This window comes from Bombus flavifrons, chromosome 15 (assembly GCF_040668555.2).
Source record: "Bombus flavifrons isolate JBK064 chromosome 15, iyBomFlav1_principal, whole genome shotgun sequence".
NCBI lineage: Eukaryota > Metazoa > Arthropoda > Insecta > Hymenoptera > Apidae > Bombus > Bombus flavifrons.
Genome location: NC_138456.1, coordinates 9,848,288 through 9,862,270, shown reverse-complemented (window position 1 = coordinate 9,862,270; position 13,983 = coordinate 9,848,288). Strand labels below are relative to the sequence as shown.

The window sequence follows — 13,983 nt, the reverse complement described above, 5'->3', positions numbered from 1 at the left end:
CGAATGCTTTAAACCAAGATTTGTAAACAATGAATCTATCAATTTAAAAACGATGCAGCCGTAAGAATTATCATGCGAAAAAAAGGATGTAATTAAACTTTAGCTAATATATTATAGTAATATATTACTTAAAAAGTTTGATTACACGATATATTTCCTTAAAAGTATTATACAATATCCTAAATCTTATTTCACGATATGAGTAAAAATCTCGCACTACATAGTTAGAAAGACATTGTGCACCAAGTGTATTGCTATTCTTTTGTAATTACAAAATGATCTCGCATTTTCTGTACTTTCGTTCCGCAACGCTTCGATCCTATCATAAACACGTTAAAACCCCTGAAACACTACTTCATCCAATACATCTAGTAGAAGAGTACTAGGTTCGTCTGTTATAATATCGATTATTCTCCCAGGACTTATTGCTCGTTCTAATTCTCACCTTTCCGTATTTTAGTCAATCCAATTAAACTTACACTTATCATGTTACGATATCGCTCGTCGTCTTTTCCTTTCTTCCTATGTAAGTGAGTGCGATGATTCGATTAATTTGAAATTATTGGAGTGTTTTACTTGATATATTCGATCTGCTCTACGTCATTCCCTTAATATTCTATCGTGTTACTCCATCGTGGTATCACGTTATACTACTATTTTTAGAGAGTTTGTTCGTTAAAAGTTTGAAGCGTATGCAGTGGTAAATTAACCTTGACGCTGATAACACTATAAACGTCGGCCCCCGGAACGCTATAGGGGCACCAAGAGTCCTTGTCAAAAAGAGTGGTAAAGGAATAGAATTACATGAAGTATATTTGTTGCTATGCAAATAAACTGCGATAAAAATTTTAGCTTGACTAAAACGATATTTGTCGAATATTCTTTTCACTCGAGTTTTCGAATATTCCTGCATTTTCTAGAAACAATTGAATCCAACGAGGCTCTCTTACCTTATGATACAATTCACATTACATGATAGATTAGCCAAAGCGTGTCTAATAATCTGAATATTAATTTCCTATTGGTTTAACAAACATCACTTTAGCCAGGCAACACCTTTAAAAATTTGTATTTAGCTCAAGGGCTCCAAAACGATTGTTAGCTACAGGCCCCCAAAGACTTAAATCCGCCACTGCATGCATGAATAGCTAGACATCGTACAATGTTTAGAAATGAAATAATGCTTTGCTAGCAAATATATGAACTTACCAAAAAGTATGATTCTTTGAGAGCTGGGAGTTTTTTGATGATGTAGTCGAACAATATGGAAATTATCTTATTTTTAATAAAGTAGCATTAGTTGCTACTAGTTAATTAATAGTCGAATTTAATCAATATTCTAATCAAAAGCCTAGTTCAAAAAATTGCTAATAAATAAACTGTCTTCGATATCGTGATAAAACGAAGAAAGAATATTTGTTTTTATTTTCCAATAATTTCCATGATTGTATTAACACTAATTACCTTTAATAATATATACGTTAAAATAAGAGTATATATGTAAAGTAGAAACATTATCTCATACTAAAAAAAATGCGGCCTCGAAGTATATATTCAGACTTTGAACTATTTTGTGATTGCAAATCGACTTGGACTTCTTAACGCCAGATCATTTAAAAAATAGAACGTCAAATCGCAGTGGATTCGAGTTTGGTAAACAGAAAAACTCGCTCATACATTCATTTGCATATCTCATAGAACATTCAAAATATCATGCCGCTCTGGTTTACAAAAATAAACTTCATCTGTAGCGTTTGCATGTGGAAACATGCGAAAAAAGAACGATATAAAAGCCGAATTCCTGGCTTTTTTACTTTTTTATCATAAAGAGGGACAAATTGTAAAGAACCAACAAATAAAACACGAACGCAACAAATAAAGCACGTACTCATCGAACAGCCAGGAGCGGTTTACCATGACGCTAATGGCACTATATGCATCGGGACCTAGAACACTATCAGCTTGTCAAAAAGATCGATAAATGATTATTAGAATTATATAAAATACATTTGCTAGCGTGCAAAGACTGGAATAAAAATTTTCGCTTGTCCCGAATATTCGGATGCCCATCAAGCAGTCGAGTTATGAAAAATTTTTGCGTTTTCTAAAATACGTGAAAAACAATCGGATCCGACGAGACTCGCTTACCATGTAACTTTTGAAACGCTGTTTTGGAGTGGCCATTGCAGTGTGCGTATTTCGATTAATGCATACAAAGTCAATAATCACCGTCTAAATGAATATATTTTGACAGATTAGCCAAAGGATCTCTAGACATAAATATTAATTTCCTACTAGGTTAACAAACGTCGATCTAGCCAGGTTACACTTTCTTAAATTTGGTTTAGCCACTAAAAAGCCACTAAAAAGGGAATCAAATACGTCACTGCGAGCAGCATGATCTGTGAACATCCGTCGCTAAGAACCAAACATACTTGTAAGCGTAGGATTAACAAGGTTAGCGTATCTACGACTTCTAGATTTTTATGCGCGTGCATTCTCGTGTAATGATAGATAATTCCGTCCCACGTTATTCCTAAATTATTCTAAAAACGTCTTGCCGTAAGATTTAAATGTCTATCTGAAATCTGAAGTCATTTCCCCTCTATCGAACAGCAGTTGTTTTTCTATTATTCTTTCCTCTCGATCGACTTCACATATCATAGCACAGCCTCCGTAGCGTGCCCACTTAATCGACTAGTCACGTCTATTTGATGCATCTTGCTTTACAGTATTGTTTATTTGTTTAATCAATTTTCACGTAGTGTGCATGCTACTAAATTGTCTTATTTCCCTTCATCGTGCCCGTTGTTCGATCGCACTGGTACACGCAGCTCTTCAGCAAAAACTCTCTGCCTCTTTTTCTTTATCCCGATCGCGTTGATAACATCACATCGAGATTAGGATCAAGTCAGTCGCCGGTATTCTCTTGTGACCTCTATATTATGCCCGTCCCGCGATCCGGGCAAATCGATGCGGCAATGTGACCAGCCAATTAAGAGGGAAAGTTCAACGATAAGCCTTGGCTCTTTCTGCCCAGGCAAATAAGTCCACGCTGGGGATCGCTTCAAACATCGTACAGGATCTCAACTCGTTTCTGATGAAAAATGTAAAAAAATGCATACGTTACTTGTTTGTCGAGCGTTGCACAAGCTAAACTCCAGACTCTGACAATACGTTATTCTTTTATGACACTATCCTAAACTCGTAAAATATACTTAGTAAAATAATTGGATATCAACTTACCCTGCTTGTGGTCGGAGGAATACATTCGGTTGCATTTCTGTGATGTTGTTACCGTTATCGCAGAATATTCTTGCTAATGTTACATTGCGTATTTCTGCCAATTGTTCTGTAATACAAATTTCAGCGCACTTAAAATTTGTCCTTTTATAACTATATTAAGCGTTAACGATGATTTTAGAAAAATGATTTCTTACCAACTGTGAAAGGTTGTGGCTGATTTGCAGAATCGTAGAAATATCTGTCGGTGCGACGAGTTCTGGAAAATTGTTCGGAGATCAAACAACGGAAAGTTACACCTAATAATCCGTCCTCCGTTGGTCTCTCAGCCATACCACCAATGATAAGATCAACGTCATCTGGATGGGCGTAAATTGTGCGCAATTTCTTCGTCATCTGTTAACAGAATAAACAACAAATATTTAAAAAGTTCAAGTAATTTAGAAGTTGAAATATTTCTTCCTTCTTTTCTTTTTTCCCCAAAAGGTTTTATATTTAGAAAAATTTCATTAAATTTCATTAAGATAACGAATATATATGAAGCGTAAAAATTTTGTTGGCATATTTACCTCCATTGGAATGTAATCTAGGAAATCATCGAAGCTCTTCGCAGCTGGAAGGCCGCAATATTTGCGGTAATGATTATATCCGGGCAAACCGTGATCACGGCCACGCTGAATATCCAAGCTGATAGCATCTAAACCTAGGCTGTCCTGATTTGTAGCGAACAGTTTGCTTGTTACCTACAAAACACGAATAATTTGTTCTTATCGACTTCGTTTTGTTCATTAAATTTTCGGCTTTGGATAGTTTATTTTTTATTGTTTTAAAATCGATGGTTAGATCGACTAGACTAGAGGAAGAGCGCATACTCACGTCTTCAATTATGCTGATATCCATCTTCTGACTGGTCTGAGTAGCCATACCACGCAGTAAACCATCGAATATTTCATGCGACTCGATTATATTTGGTTTATAAAAATATTCCGCCAATGAAACTGTTTTGTTGATCTGACGTTTATTGTCTGTCAAGCTGTAACATAAAACCGTAAATAAAACCGTTAATATCCTTGTTATGTCTTGACTCTGATAAAATATTATTAGATTAAGTATTTAATGATCCTTTTATCTCCAACTAGTTCCTTATCATTAACTAGCTACGTTTTCTGGTATTCACTATTTTCCTGTATCTATGTATCTGTGCAATAAACAGTATAATCGCTTGACGAGTAGGACGTAGATCCCGCTACATTGGAATAAATAAATTCCCGTTACGATTTGATAATCGATGCCACGAATTGGTCGATTCCCTATTTCAGTTAGGATAATAGAGGTGGTTGAATTGATGATAACACTTACATAACAAATTAAAACACGCACTTAATTCCAACAACTTTGTAGGTGTAAGTAGTTACGCGTGGTGCGTGTAGATGTATTCTCAGCGAAGTGTATATAGTAAGTTAAACTGATGACTGATCAATGAACGGAAAACGGTCAAGAGATGGTGACTGATCTAAGTATGAAAAACCAGTGAAGTTCGGCGATGATGTTGTCGCGGAGGAAAGTTATTGATGGGTGTGTCTAGCGCAGGGGACCATCGGATTCGTTGATGGCAATTTTGGACAGGAAAGTGAGAGCAACTGTCATTGCTTCTAATTGAATAAGAAAAATCAAATGGGGTACATTGCCCGTGAGTGGTATCGTACATAGGAAAACCGCTTTCCCGTGTTTTCTCGGAATGAACAATAAATCTAACGAATACTTCAACTTAAAAGATACTTGTGTGGCCTGAAGGACTTTAACTATAAAAATGCGAAGATTTATGATAAAGTCCTTAAGATTATTGAGGAGCCGCAATCTGGCAGCCATCTTGGTCGCGGTATGAGATGTGGTTTATGTAGAGAGTCATCAGACGTAACGAATGATGAAACGTTTCAATTTCTTAACCAATATTTATAATATTTGTTCTTGGATTCATGGATCTGAATAATTTAATCGGCATCATACGAATGACGATTACACATTCGATTCATTTTAAAATACAATATCGACTCACCTAATCTTTCCTTGCAACAAGGAATTCATAAAACGCAGAGCTGCTGTCGCGACTTCGTTACTGACTGCTGGCTCATCCTCGGAGTTGTAGTTACGGCTGTAGCTATTTCCAACGGCGAGACCAATCGCCCGAGTGTATCTCTTGCCCAGTAATACCGGCAGCCACTCTTTATACGTGATATGCTGAATTTCAGCAATTACTATACGCCTGGCTTCCTGATAAAGCGTCTCATCTGACCAGTGAGGATTCAACTCGGCGAGCTTTTTGGCGATTCTGTTGTGTTCACGGTGCCAGATAGTGTGTATCGCAGCCAGTTGTGGATGCGTATTTACACGATTATCACCTATAACGAAGAAGTATTTCACATGATCGACGTGACATGATCGATACTGATTGTAAGAACGATTCGTTATTATTTTTTATCGCACATCAAATACAAAGTACAAATAATTACCAGAATCGTAACACCCATTCTTGCATTCTGAAGAGTTTTCAGCAATTGGCAAGAAATCGTGGTCGTTGCCCCTGTGAACGCGCAGCTGACCTCCTTCAAACTCACGGAGCTCGCGAGATTTCTTCAACGTAGAACCATAGATCGTAGAACCATCCAAGAAGTGACTCGCTTGATTCATCTGTCATTGAAAATCACACTGTTGTATCTGGTACGTTCTAACGATTTATATACAGCATTTAATGGAAAAGTTAATTTACCTGTTCTATAGGCCCGAAAGTACAGTCTGACTTAAGGACCGGCAACGATCGCACGTAATTCATGCATCGTACATAATGTTGGCCATAGACGGGATCTCGATCAGGTACTATAATCGCGGAACAATCAGGATGCATGTATCGAGGAGACAAGGCATTCCCGTCTGATCGACAGCATGAGATCGGTTTTCCCGACGATACTGTAAATAACAGTAAATCAAATGAGAACTTAAACGAATATTTTAGTTACAGTTATAGAAAATACATGCGTTTAGTCTGAGAGTTACAAATTTACCATAACTAAGAATATGTTGCAATTTTAAGACTAATAGAACATAATAGAATGAATATTAACATATAATACGTATTACGGTGTTTTCAGTGCGGTATAAATTAATACATCGAGCTTGTTGATTAATCTTATTGATTAGTCTCGTTGATGCGAGGTACACCGCTTTGTAATTTTTTCCTGTCGTTTTAAAACTCGATTTCCTAATCTTATAGAGCTTCATGCTCTAGGTCTTAGGTTTTCATGCTCTTAAAATTACTTATGCACGAATGAAATATTATTAAAATCTTCTTTCATCGTCTCTCGAATTTTATCGTTTCTATCGTAATAAATATATTCTTCGTCTTAAATATCACTGAAACACTTACCCATCTTACGCATTGGAGTATGCGAAATATCATTCGTGATAAATTGCGTCCATTGTACGACCGTCAACGTTCTGCTGACATCCGATTGATCGTTGGGTGTCGATAAAGCCACGCTTACGCTTCTAGCACCTGGCAGCGGCTTTCTCGTTTGTCCCATGCGTCTCGGTTCTTGAATTCCTGGTCGCCAAATGAAGCATTAGCCTCGCGTTTTTTCTCGCAATATGTCGTCAAATCGGAGTAATACCACAGTTACGTTTCGCAAAATGATGTTCAAATCTAACAACCGATATCGTACAAATTTACTCGTTTGTGAACAGTATCGATGGACGAACAACGAAGCCAAAACGATGAAATAGTTGGAATCGAGACATTACGATTACTCCGATTTCGACAAGGTTTTGCATGTGAGCTTCTCCTATGCATGTGAAAATAGTGTTCGTACAGCGCGAGAGCGAGAGACTGATTCGCGACTGGTTTAACAATGCCTGATTCTGTATACCGAAATCGAGCTTTCAAATCCCTGCATACGAGAATCCCAAGCCTAACCGCGCCTATAAAACCTGCCTCAACTTGCGACCAATTCGTCAGAGACCAATCAGTAGATGACATCATGTAGTCTTCTGTCTACCGATCTATTCAACGATAATTGCTTTTCAACCGCGGACCGTTTCACCAGAATGTTCGTTTTCGTTATTACGCACGTCCCAGCCCTGATTGATCTCTGGATCTACTAAGATGCGGCAGCTCTCGCGCTGCAGAGCAGCAGTACAAAATACTTGTCTTCTACTTATTTTGCTCGACATGACGTTCTGATGCGTTATCGACGAAAACACGCGCGCTGAGAACGAATTAAAAAAGAAAAACCGGCTCACATTCGATTCTCTGTTACGACTACTGATTCTTTAGTTTTGCTTATTTATTGTTCTTAGAACGATCACGTCGAGAACGCTCGCAGAAGGAATCAAGTGACTTATCTAGGTGATAGGCTGATGAAGGTGCCCAAGTGAGAAAATCAAACTGGGAGCGATCGTCTCAACGTCCTATCGTGCATTCTGTATACTCTTAGCTCTTTGATGTGCGATACATCGTGTCCATATTCTTTACGTCTTTAGATAAAAACTTTGATAAATACTAAGATCGTCAACAATACGTTCAATATACTACGTTTCACCCTATCACAAGATCCTAGAACCGCGAATGACTCCCAATTCTCATTCGCTTGTCTCGGACACCTTTAACGAGACCCGTATACCGCAATCAACAGAAAATATTTGAACTAGTGTTACAATAATAAATATGATACATTATTAGGTATATCCGAATTAGATTACATACACATTCTACTGCTGGATAGAATCTCCCGACCGGGGCACCCTATTGTAGGCAGTATTATTCACTGCTACACTCAGGCATTTTATGCTCTATGTGCCTTATCGCACAACAACTGTAATGCAAATCACAGAATATAATTTGTTAAGCCAATCGACGAACGTTTTTTTTTTCTGTTTTCCATCCATTAGCGCCCAGGGATCAGAGAGTGTGTTCGTTTTCATATTTACATATACACAAATGAGATATAATATATAGATTCTTTAAGCTTTGCTTTGCGTCTGTCATCTGTGTGATAAATATGTATGGGTGTATGATTCTCCTGTTTCGTTGTTTGTGATCGTATATAATTGTGCAAGGTGTCATTGTGAGGACTAGGTGGGTTAGTGGGTCGAGGCTGGTAACTCGCGTGCACCACCACGCAATTTGTAACGATTTCCAGTCGTCAACAGGAAACGGTCGCCCGTTTTCCTTCGTTTCATCACAGAGTTTACCAATTTTTCCACTTTGCTCGACATCAACGGCCGACGAATGAAAGGAAGAGTTTTGAGAATGCAACGAACATGAGATGCGATGATACCATTCTACGTGTATCCTTGGTAAATGTAACGTGTCTTGTCTGAAAAGCGAGCAATTATGCAAGAAGCCTGTTTGAAACCGAAGTATAGTCGACAGTCCTGTGGTCGAACGAAATTCAATGAATTGTAGCGGAATTTTTAATTCGCCCTAAGAATTATGTGAGAAGTCTAGTGTAATGTCCAAGGTGTCCTAGAATTATCGTCGTAAAATTAATCAAAATTACTTATATGGAAATATAAGAGCAACGTCCTTGAATTATTCTGCAGAAACGCGTAACGGCGAAGGTTCGAGTACAGCGAAGCGAGATGTACAAGGTACTTCGCGTGTTTATACTACGTACGTCTCTCGTCTCTTCTTGGTAAGCCTCGAGAATTTATCGTATTACCGTTCCTGTTCATACTATTTTATTAGACGTTTATACTACCACGTCCCGACCGAAAATAGGGAAAATTACGAGAGACATAGGTTTACCATGTTCGAAGTTTACCACGCTACATGAAATATTCAATATTGTAACGAATATCACAAAAGCGTAGACCTTTGGAAGAAGCAATTCTTTAGAAATTCTCGTACGCTTTGTACGTACGTTAATGCGTTCCAGGAATATGAGGTCACGCTCCGACTTTACCTCAAGTTTTGACTACTCTTCTTCTTCTTCTAACAACACGATGAAATAAGCATACAAGCTACCTCTCTTAGACATATAGATATCGCTAACGATACGACAAATGTTTCAGACAGAAGCTAAATGAGTTTAAAATAATTTTTGCTCAATTTTTCCAGCTATGTACGTACATAGTTGCGTGGAGGGTATACAACGACATCGTGCACGCGTAAAAGAAACTTTACTCGAGTGTAACAGCCAAAATGATAAGTTTCCGTACATTTTTTGTCTACGATACACGAATAAAAGAATCAGTCGTTGAAAGCTTCATTAATCCAAAGTATAATTTTCTTCGCAAATTCTACCGACACAGCGATTTTTGTCAGTAAAATATTCGAACGCATTTGCAGAAAACAGTTTGCTCGACAGAAATTGCTTTAAGCGTAGTCTTTTATCGCTTTCTTGCAGTATCGTGCAATTTGTTAACGTTATATGTATATGTTGATGACTACCAAAGTACCAAACATACAATTAGTGTATTATTGCTCGACATTTCTAATTTGTTTATACGTATGACTGTACCAATGTAAACTGAAAGTCGAGTCGATAGGCAGACAGAAATAAAGATATACTAAAACATTTCTAGGACACCCTGTACACGTTCCAGCGTTACAGCCAAATTGCACAGTTTCGTCTTCTTCGTGGACGTTCGTAAAGACGATCAGATATGCGGCACGTGCACAGGGACCGATACTTCCCACGACGCAACAGATGAAAGTGACACATTCCGCAAGACGAAAGATGTAAATGCCACATTTCGCAAACACAAAAGATGAAAACGACACATCCCACGTCGCAAGATGCGTGTCCAGCTTATATAATATGTATAATTGGCTAACTGCATCTCGCATTTATGCAGACAAATACTACTCCGTTTCGTTGGTAAGTTTAATGGAAGCGACTGCGCATCGCGTACCATCGGAAAACGTGGTCGAAAGTATTCTTGGATCGTCGGCCGTTTCGACGCATACCAGATACAAAATGAGATCGTCTCTCGAAGAATCTACCACGAGAAAACCGGCAACGAGAAGAAACGATCACATAGATAGACGACAGAGGAATCAGGACGGATACGTGAGAGGAGAAGAAGGAAGCGCCAAGCGACCAGAGGCTGCAAATAATTGTACCATTATTATTCCACACAAATAGGCCACGAAACACGGTATGGTGAAGCCAAAATATATCTCGAACTGTTCTTTTGTCTATTTCCGTTTATCCCGTCCGTTCGAAAGCCCGAGCAGCGTACGAATGTTAAAGACAAGAGAAAAGGACGCGTCTCGCGCTAATAACCGAAATCGTGAGAGCCAATCGAAAAACCGACGATTTAAACAGGGCCGACGTAACAATTCGAACGTAGCGGCGATCGCGAACGTACGAAATTCTCGCGACTTTCCATCGCACAAAATGGGGACTATGTATAACGAAATATGATAGACAAGTCCTTCTATTTTTTTTTCTTTTCTTTCTCTATTGATAATCACATGGTAGGAAAAATCCTTACCATCAAAATATTGGGGGAAGAGAATTCTGGTGTACGCGGTCATCGCACTACCCCAGCTTGGATTTTCGACGTTGTTGCAAGCACCGTCGATGCTTCGGTACTTGGCCGTGAGATCGCAAATCGGGTATCGCAACGTCGGACAGGCCGAGTCCAACGAAGTCCCCTGAAGCGACAGCGTTGATATGTAACGAGCGCAATCATCTTTCTCCAAACCAAATCTGTAACAAACGCCAGTTGTTTCTTATAAATATATTAAGTACGCGGTAGTAGAATGTGGACAGACGTCCACGGACTTGTTTACTATCCGTCATAATAACATGCTATTAAACCAGATATTATCATCTATAATTTATAGAATGCTTAAGGTATTACCATTATTAATCTTTGTAATAAGACAGACAACGTTCTATCGAAGATTTCGTACTTCAGAGGTATGTTGTGGTAATATTCAGACGAACTCTTGCGAACTTAATATTATAATGATACGTAATACATTAACCCTTTGCGATCCTACGTCGAGCCGACCTCGATATTCTATTTCGTTGGATTTTAATTATAATTTAACATAGAGAGCGAATCCTTAATCCTTACGTGTCGTAAATTAACTAGACAATTGAGATAAAACTTGAAATGCAATTTGGATCACAAAGGGGTAAAGACGTGTAAATTACGTTAAAGATAGTTCTTCACTCAAGAATTGGATTCACTCGGCGAGAATAAGTTTTAAACTTTATATCAGAGTACATCGAATATCTTAATCGATATAGCATGTGACAATTTTCTTGCAAACTAATAATGTAAAAAGGCCAAGCTACTTAACCCCTGCTTGAATTCTCCCGTTAATGTGACGTTCAAGTACATAGAGATTTACTTGAAACGTTTCATATTACATGGAATAAAAATAGAAATAAATTTTTCTTGGTAACTCCCATTTTCATATTTTTCTTGAATCGCAAATAAATTTCCTCTCGTTCGTTGCATTCAAAGAAAATATGTTTAAGGACAAAATTACACCTGCATCTTCTTAAAATCAATGTTCAGATTAATATGCATCGTATAAAGATCAGTGACGTTAGGTGAATTTACAATAATAAGATTAAAAGTGCACAAAAAATTGAGAGAAAAGTGAATGTTCTGCTGATATTCAAATTAAAAAGTATTTGCAGTCATAGCTATTCCAATTCTCTTTAAAGATGAAGAATGGACTGCTGTTGGGAGTTCAGAAGATGGTTTCAAAGCATTACGTACATATCATTGGTTTGTTCGTTCAAAACCATCTTCTGATATCTCGATAGTAAACAACTTTCCAAATGATCTTTTTATTGTGCAAAAAGGCATTCTCATTAATCCAACGTTGCAAGCAGAGTATCAAAATAAAATAAGACTCGGATTAATAGTTTCATTGCAAATACAACGAGAACTTTCGTTAGAAGACCAAGCGATAAACGATACAAATTTACAAGTATTTTGTTAATAGTTTTCAATAGAAAAATTGTAGCGAGATATTTAAATCTAAATTCTTCGATCGTACTAAGAAGAATTCATATCTTTAGCTTTTACACCACTTGGTATTGCATCGTTTCGATAGTAATAGAAATTACGATAGTAATACTTGATTTGATCGTATTATGATGTAAAAATACGATATAGGAAGATACAATGTTATTTATTTACTCGGACTATGTAACTAAAATAAAAAAATTATTTTAAGATATACCACTGGACTTATTTCGATCTCAGACTATGGTGTATAGAATATGTTATGTTTACTTTGCATCCCAGATAATGGGTATGTATTCAATGAAATGAAATGCAAACAATTACCGTACACAGATAGCAGAGTAAAATTCAATATTCAATAAACCATGTATACCATACGTATATACCAAGTGTTCAAACAGTACGAAACCATTTTCCTTCTAAAAATAGTCTTCCTTTTGCACAATTTCCTCCTTTTTCCAGATAATATAGCAAATACAGTGATTCTTTACGAAGGAAATCCACTTTAACGAAAGGTTCAGCGTTGAAAAGTAACGAGCAGCGGATATAATGGCTGAAGGCAAAAGATAAGTTTAACATGTTTGAAAAAATTCAGAGATTGAAACAGCGATAAAAAATTTCAGCTCCAGCTAAACGTCCTACGCAACCACTTGACGCGAACCTCGTTCGGAAAATCTGCGGAAGGTCGACTCGTCGGATCTTACCTTTCAAACTGCCAAAGGCCTCGACTGGTCGGTAGACACTGAACGAGAGCAAAGCCGTGATTTATTTAGAGGGAACGTTTCAAACACTTTTCAACGCTGAATTCATGCATAAGTGGACTTTCACCAGTAATGAAAGATCCTGCAGAGTCGTAACAGTCAATCGAAAGGAGTTTTGACCTAAGAGGTGTATGTTACCTGCGACAGTTCTGATGAAGGAGATAGGACGAAGCTTTCATCGCCACAATGGCGTCGAGGCCTCTCTCGAAAGCATCCTCGGAAGGATATGAATCAAGGAATTGTTTTCCAGCCGGCGTGTGAGCCATCAATTCGACGCCAGCATTCGCGATATTCCTTTCGAGGGTGCTCATACGATCGATCAAGCTTTGCGCGAAAGTGATCGAGTTGTTCAAGACCGCCTCGTCAATGTGAGGGTAACGTCGATTATGGAAACGACCTGTGTCTACGACGCCGCCCTCGTAAGGGTCGTTCGACATCGGCAAACCTGAAAGGATACCTTTAAAAACGTCGGTGAAATGGGTTCAGTCGATTCAACTGTGTTGGTCGCGACTTAACGGGTTGAAGCTTTAATTTAAAGTGCAAGATTTTCAACGAATTTCTTATCGAACACACATAAGGAGGAAAAGTACATCATATATTTCTTCTGTATTTTTTCTGCAGAATTTTGCAAATATAATAAACTACGTAGGTGTAATCGTTAGAGAAGGTGTTTATGTTTTGATAATATTTACGTGTGGCATGATCATGTATCTTCTTTTTTGTAATCGTGAAGAGATCTAATGTAGAAGATACGAACGGTACAGAAAGAATTATTTGTTGATAAAATATTATATTACATAAAAAAGACTGGAATAACGAAGTTGAGTAATCTTTAATTTTTCAAAGGTTTTCTAAATAATTAACATTTAGATGTATAGACTATAGAACACGTATAAATTGATCTCCTGACGTATCTTTTATGTATAGACTCGATAGAATCTCAAACTGTAAAACACGGATATAATTTACTGTGATTATTGCGTTC

At 37.6% G+C, this 13,983-nt stretch overlaps 1 protein-coding gene across 5 annotated transcripts in view; it reads right to left on the bottom strand.

The window, feature by feature from the left end:
• Positions 1 to 2,468: 2,468 nt before the first annotated feature.
• The window catches only part of LOC138187697 (peroxidase), a 31,811-nt gene continuing 20,296 nt past the window's right edge, over positions 2,469 to 13,983 (bottom strand). For 4 of the 5 annotated variants that reach the window (XM_069128742.1, XM_069128740.1, XM_069128738.1 and 1 more), the window contains 11 exons: positions 13,137 to 13,455; positions 10,738 to 10,955; positions 6,665 to 6,841; positions 6,011 to 6,207; positions 5,754 to 5,931; positions 5,300 to 5,642; positions 4,120 to 4,276; positions 3,813 to 3,986; positions 3,441 to 3,639; positions 3,247 to 3,352; positions 2,469 to 3,097 (listed from right to left, as the gene is read on the bottom strand). In XM_069128742.1, the coding sequence (XP_068984843.1) occupies positions 3,010 to 3,097; positions 3,247 to 3,352; positions 3,441 to 3,639; positions 3,813 to 3,986; positions 4,120 to 4,276; positions 5,300 to 5,642; positions 5,754 to 5,931; positions 6,011 to 6,207; positions 6,665 to 6,841; positions 10,738 to 10,955; positions 13,137 to 13,455 (2,156 nt within the window). In that variant the 3' untranslated portion in view covers positions 2,469 to 3,009. The remainder of the gene's footprint in view (positions 3,098 to 3,246; positions 3,353 to 3,440; positions 3,640 to 3,812; positions 3,987 to 4,119; positions 4,277 to 5,299; positions 5,643 to 5,753; positions 5,932 to 6,010; positions 6,208 to 6,664; positions 6,842 to 10,737; positions 10,956 to 13,136; positions 13,456 to 13,983) is intronic. The other variant, XM_069128741.1, reaches the window with a different exon arrangement.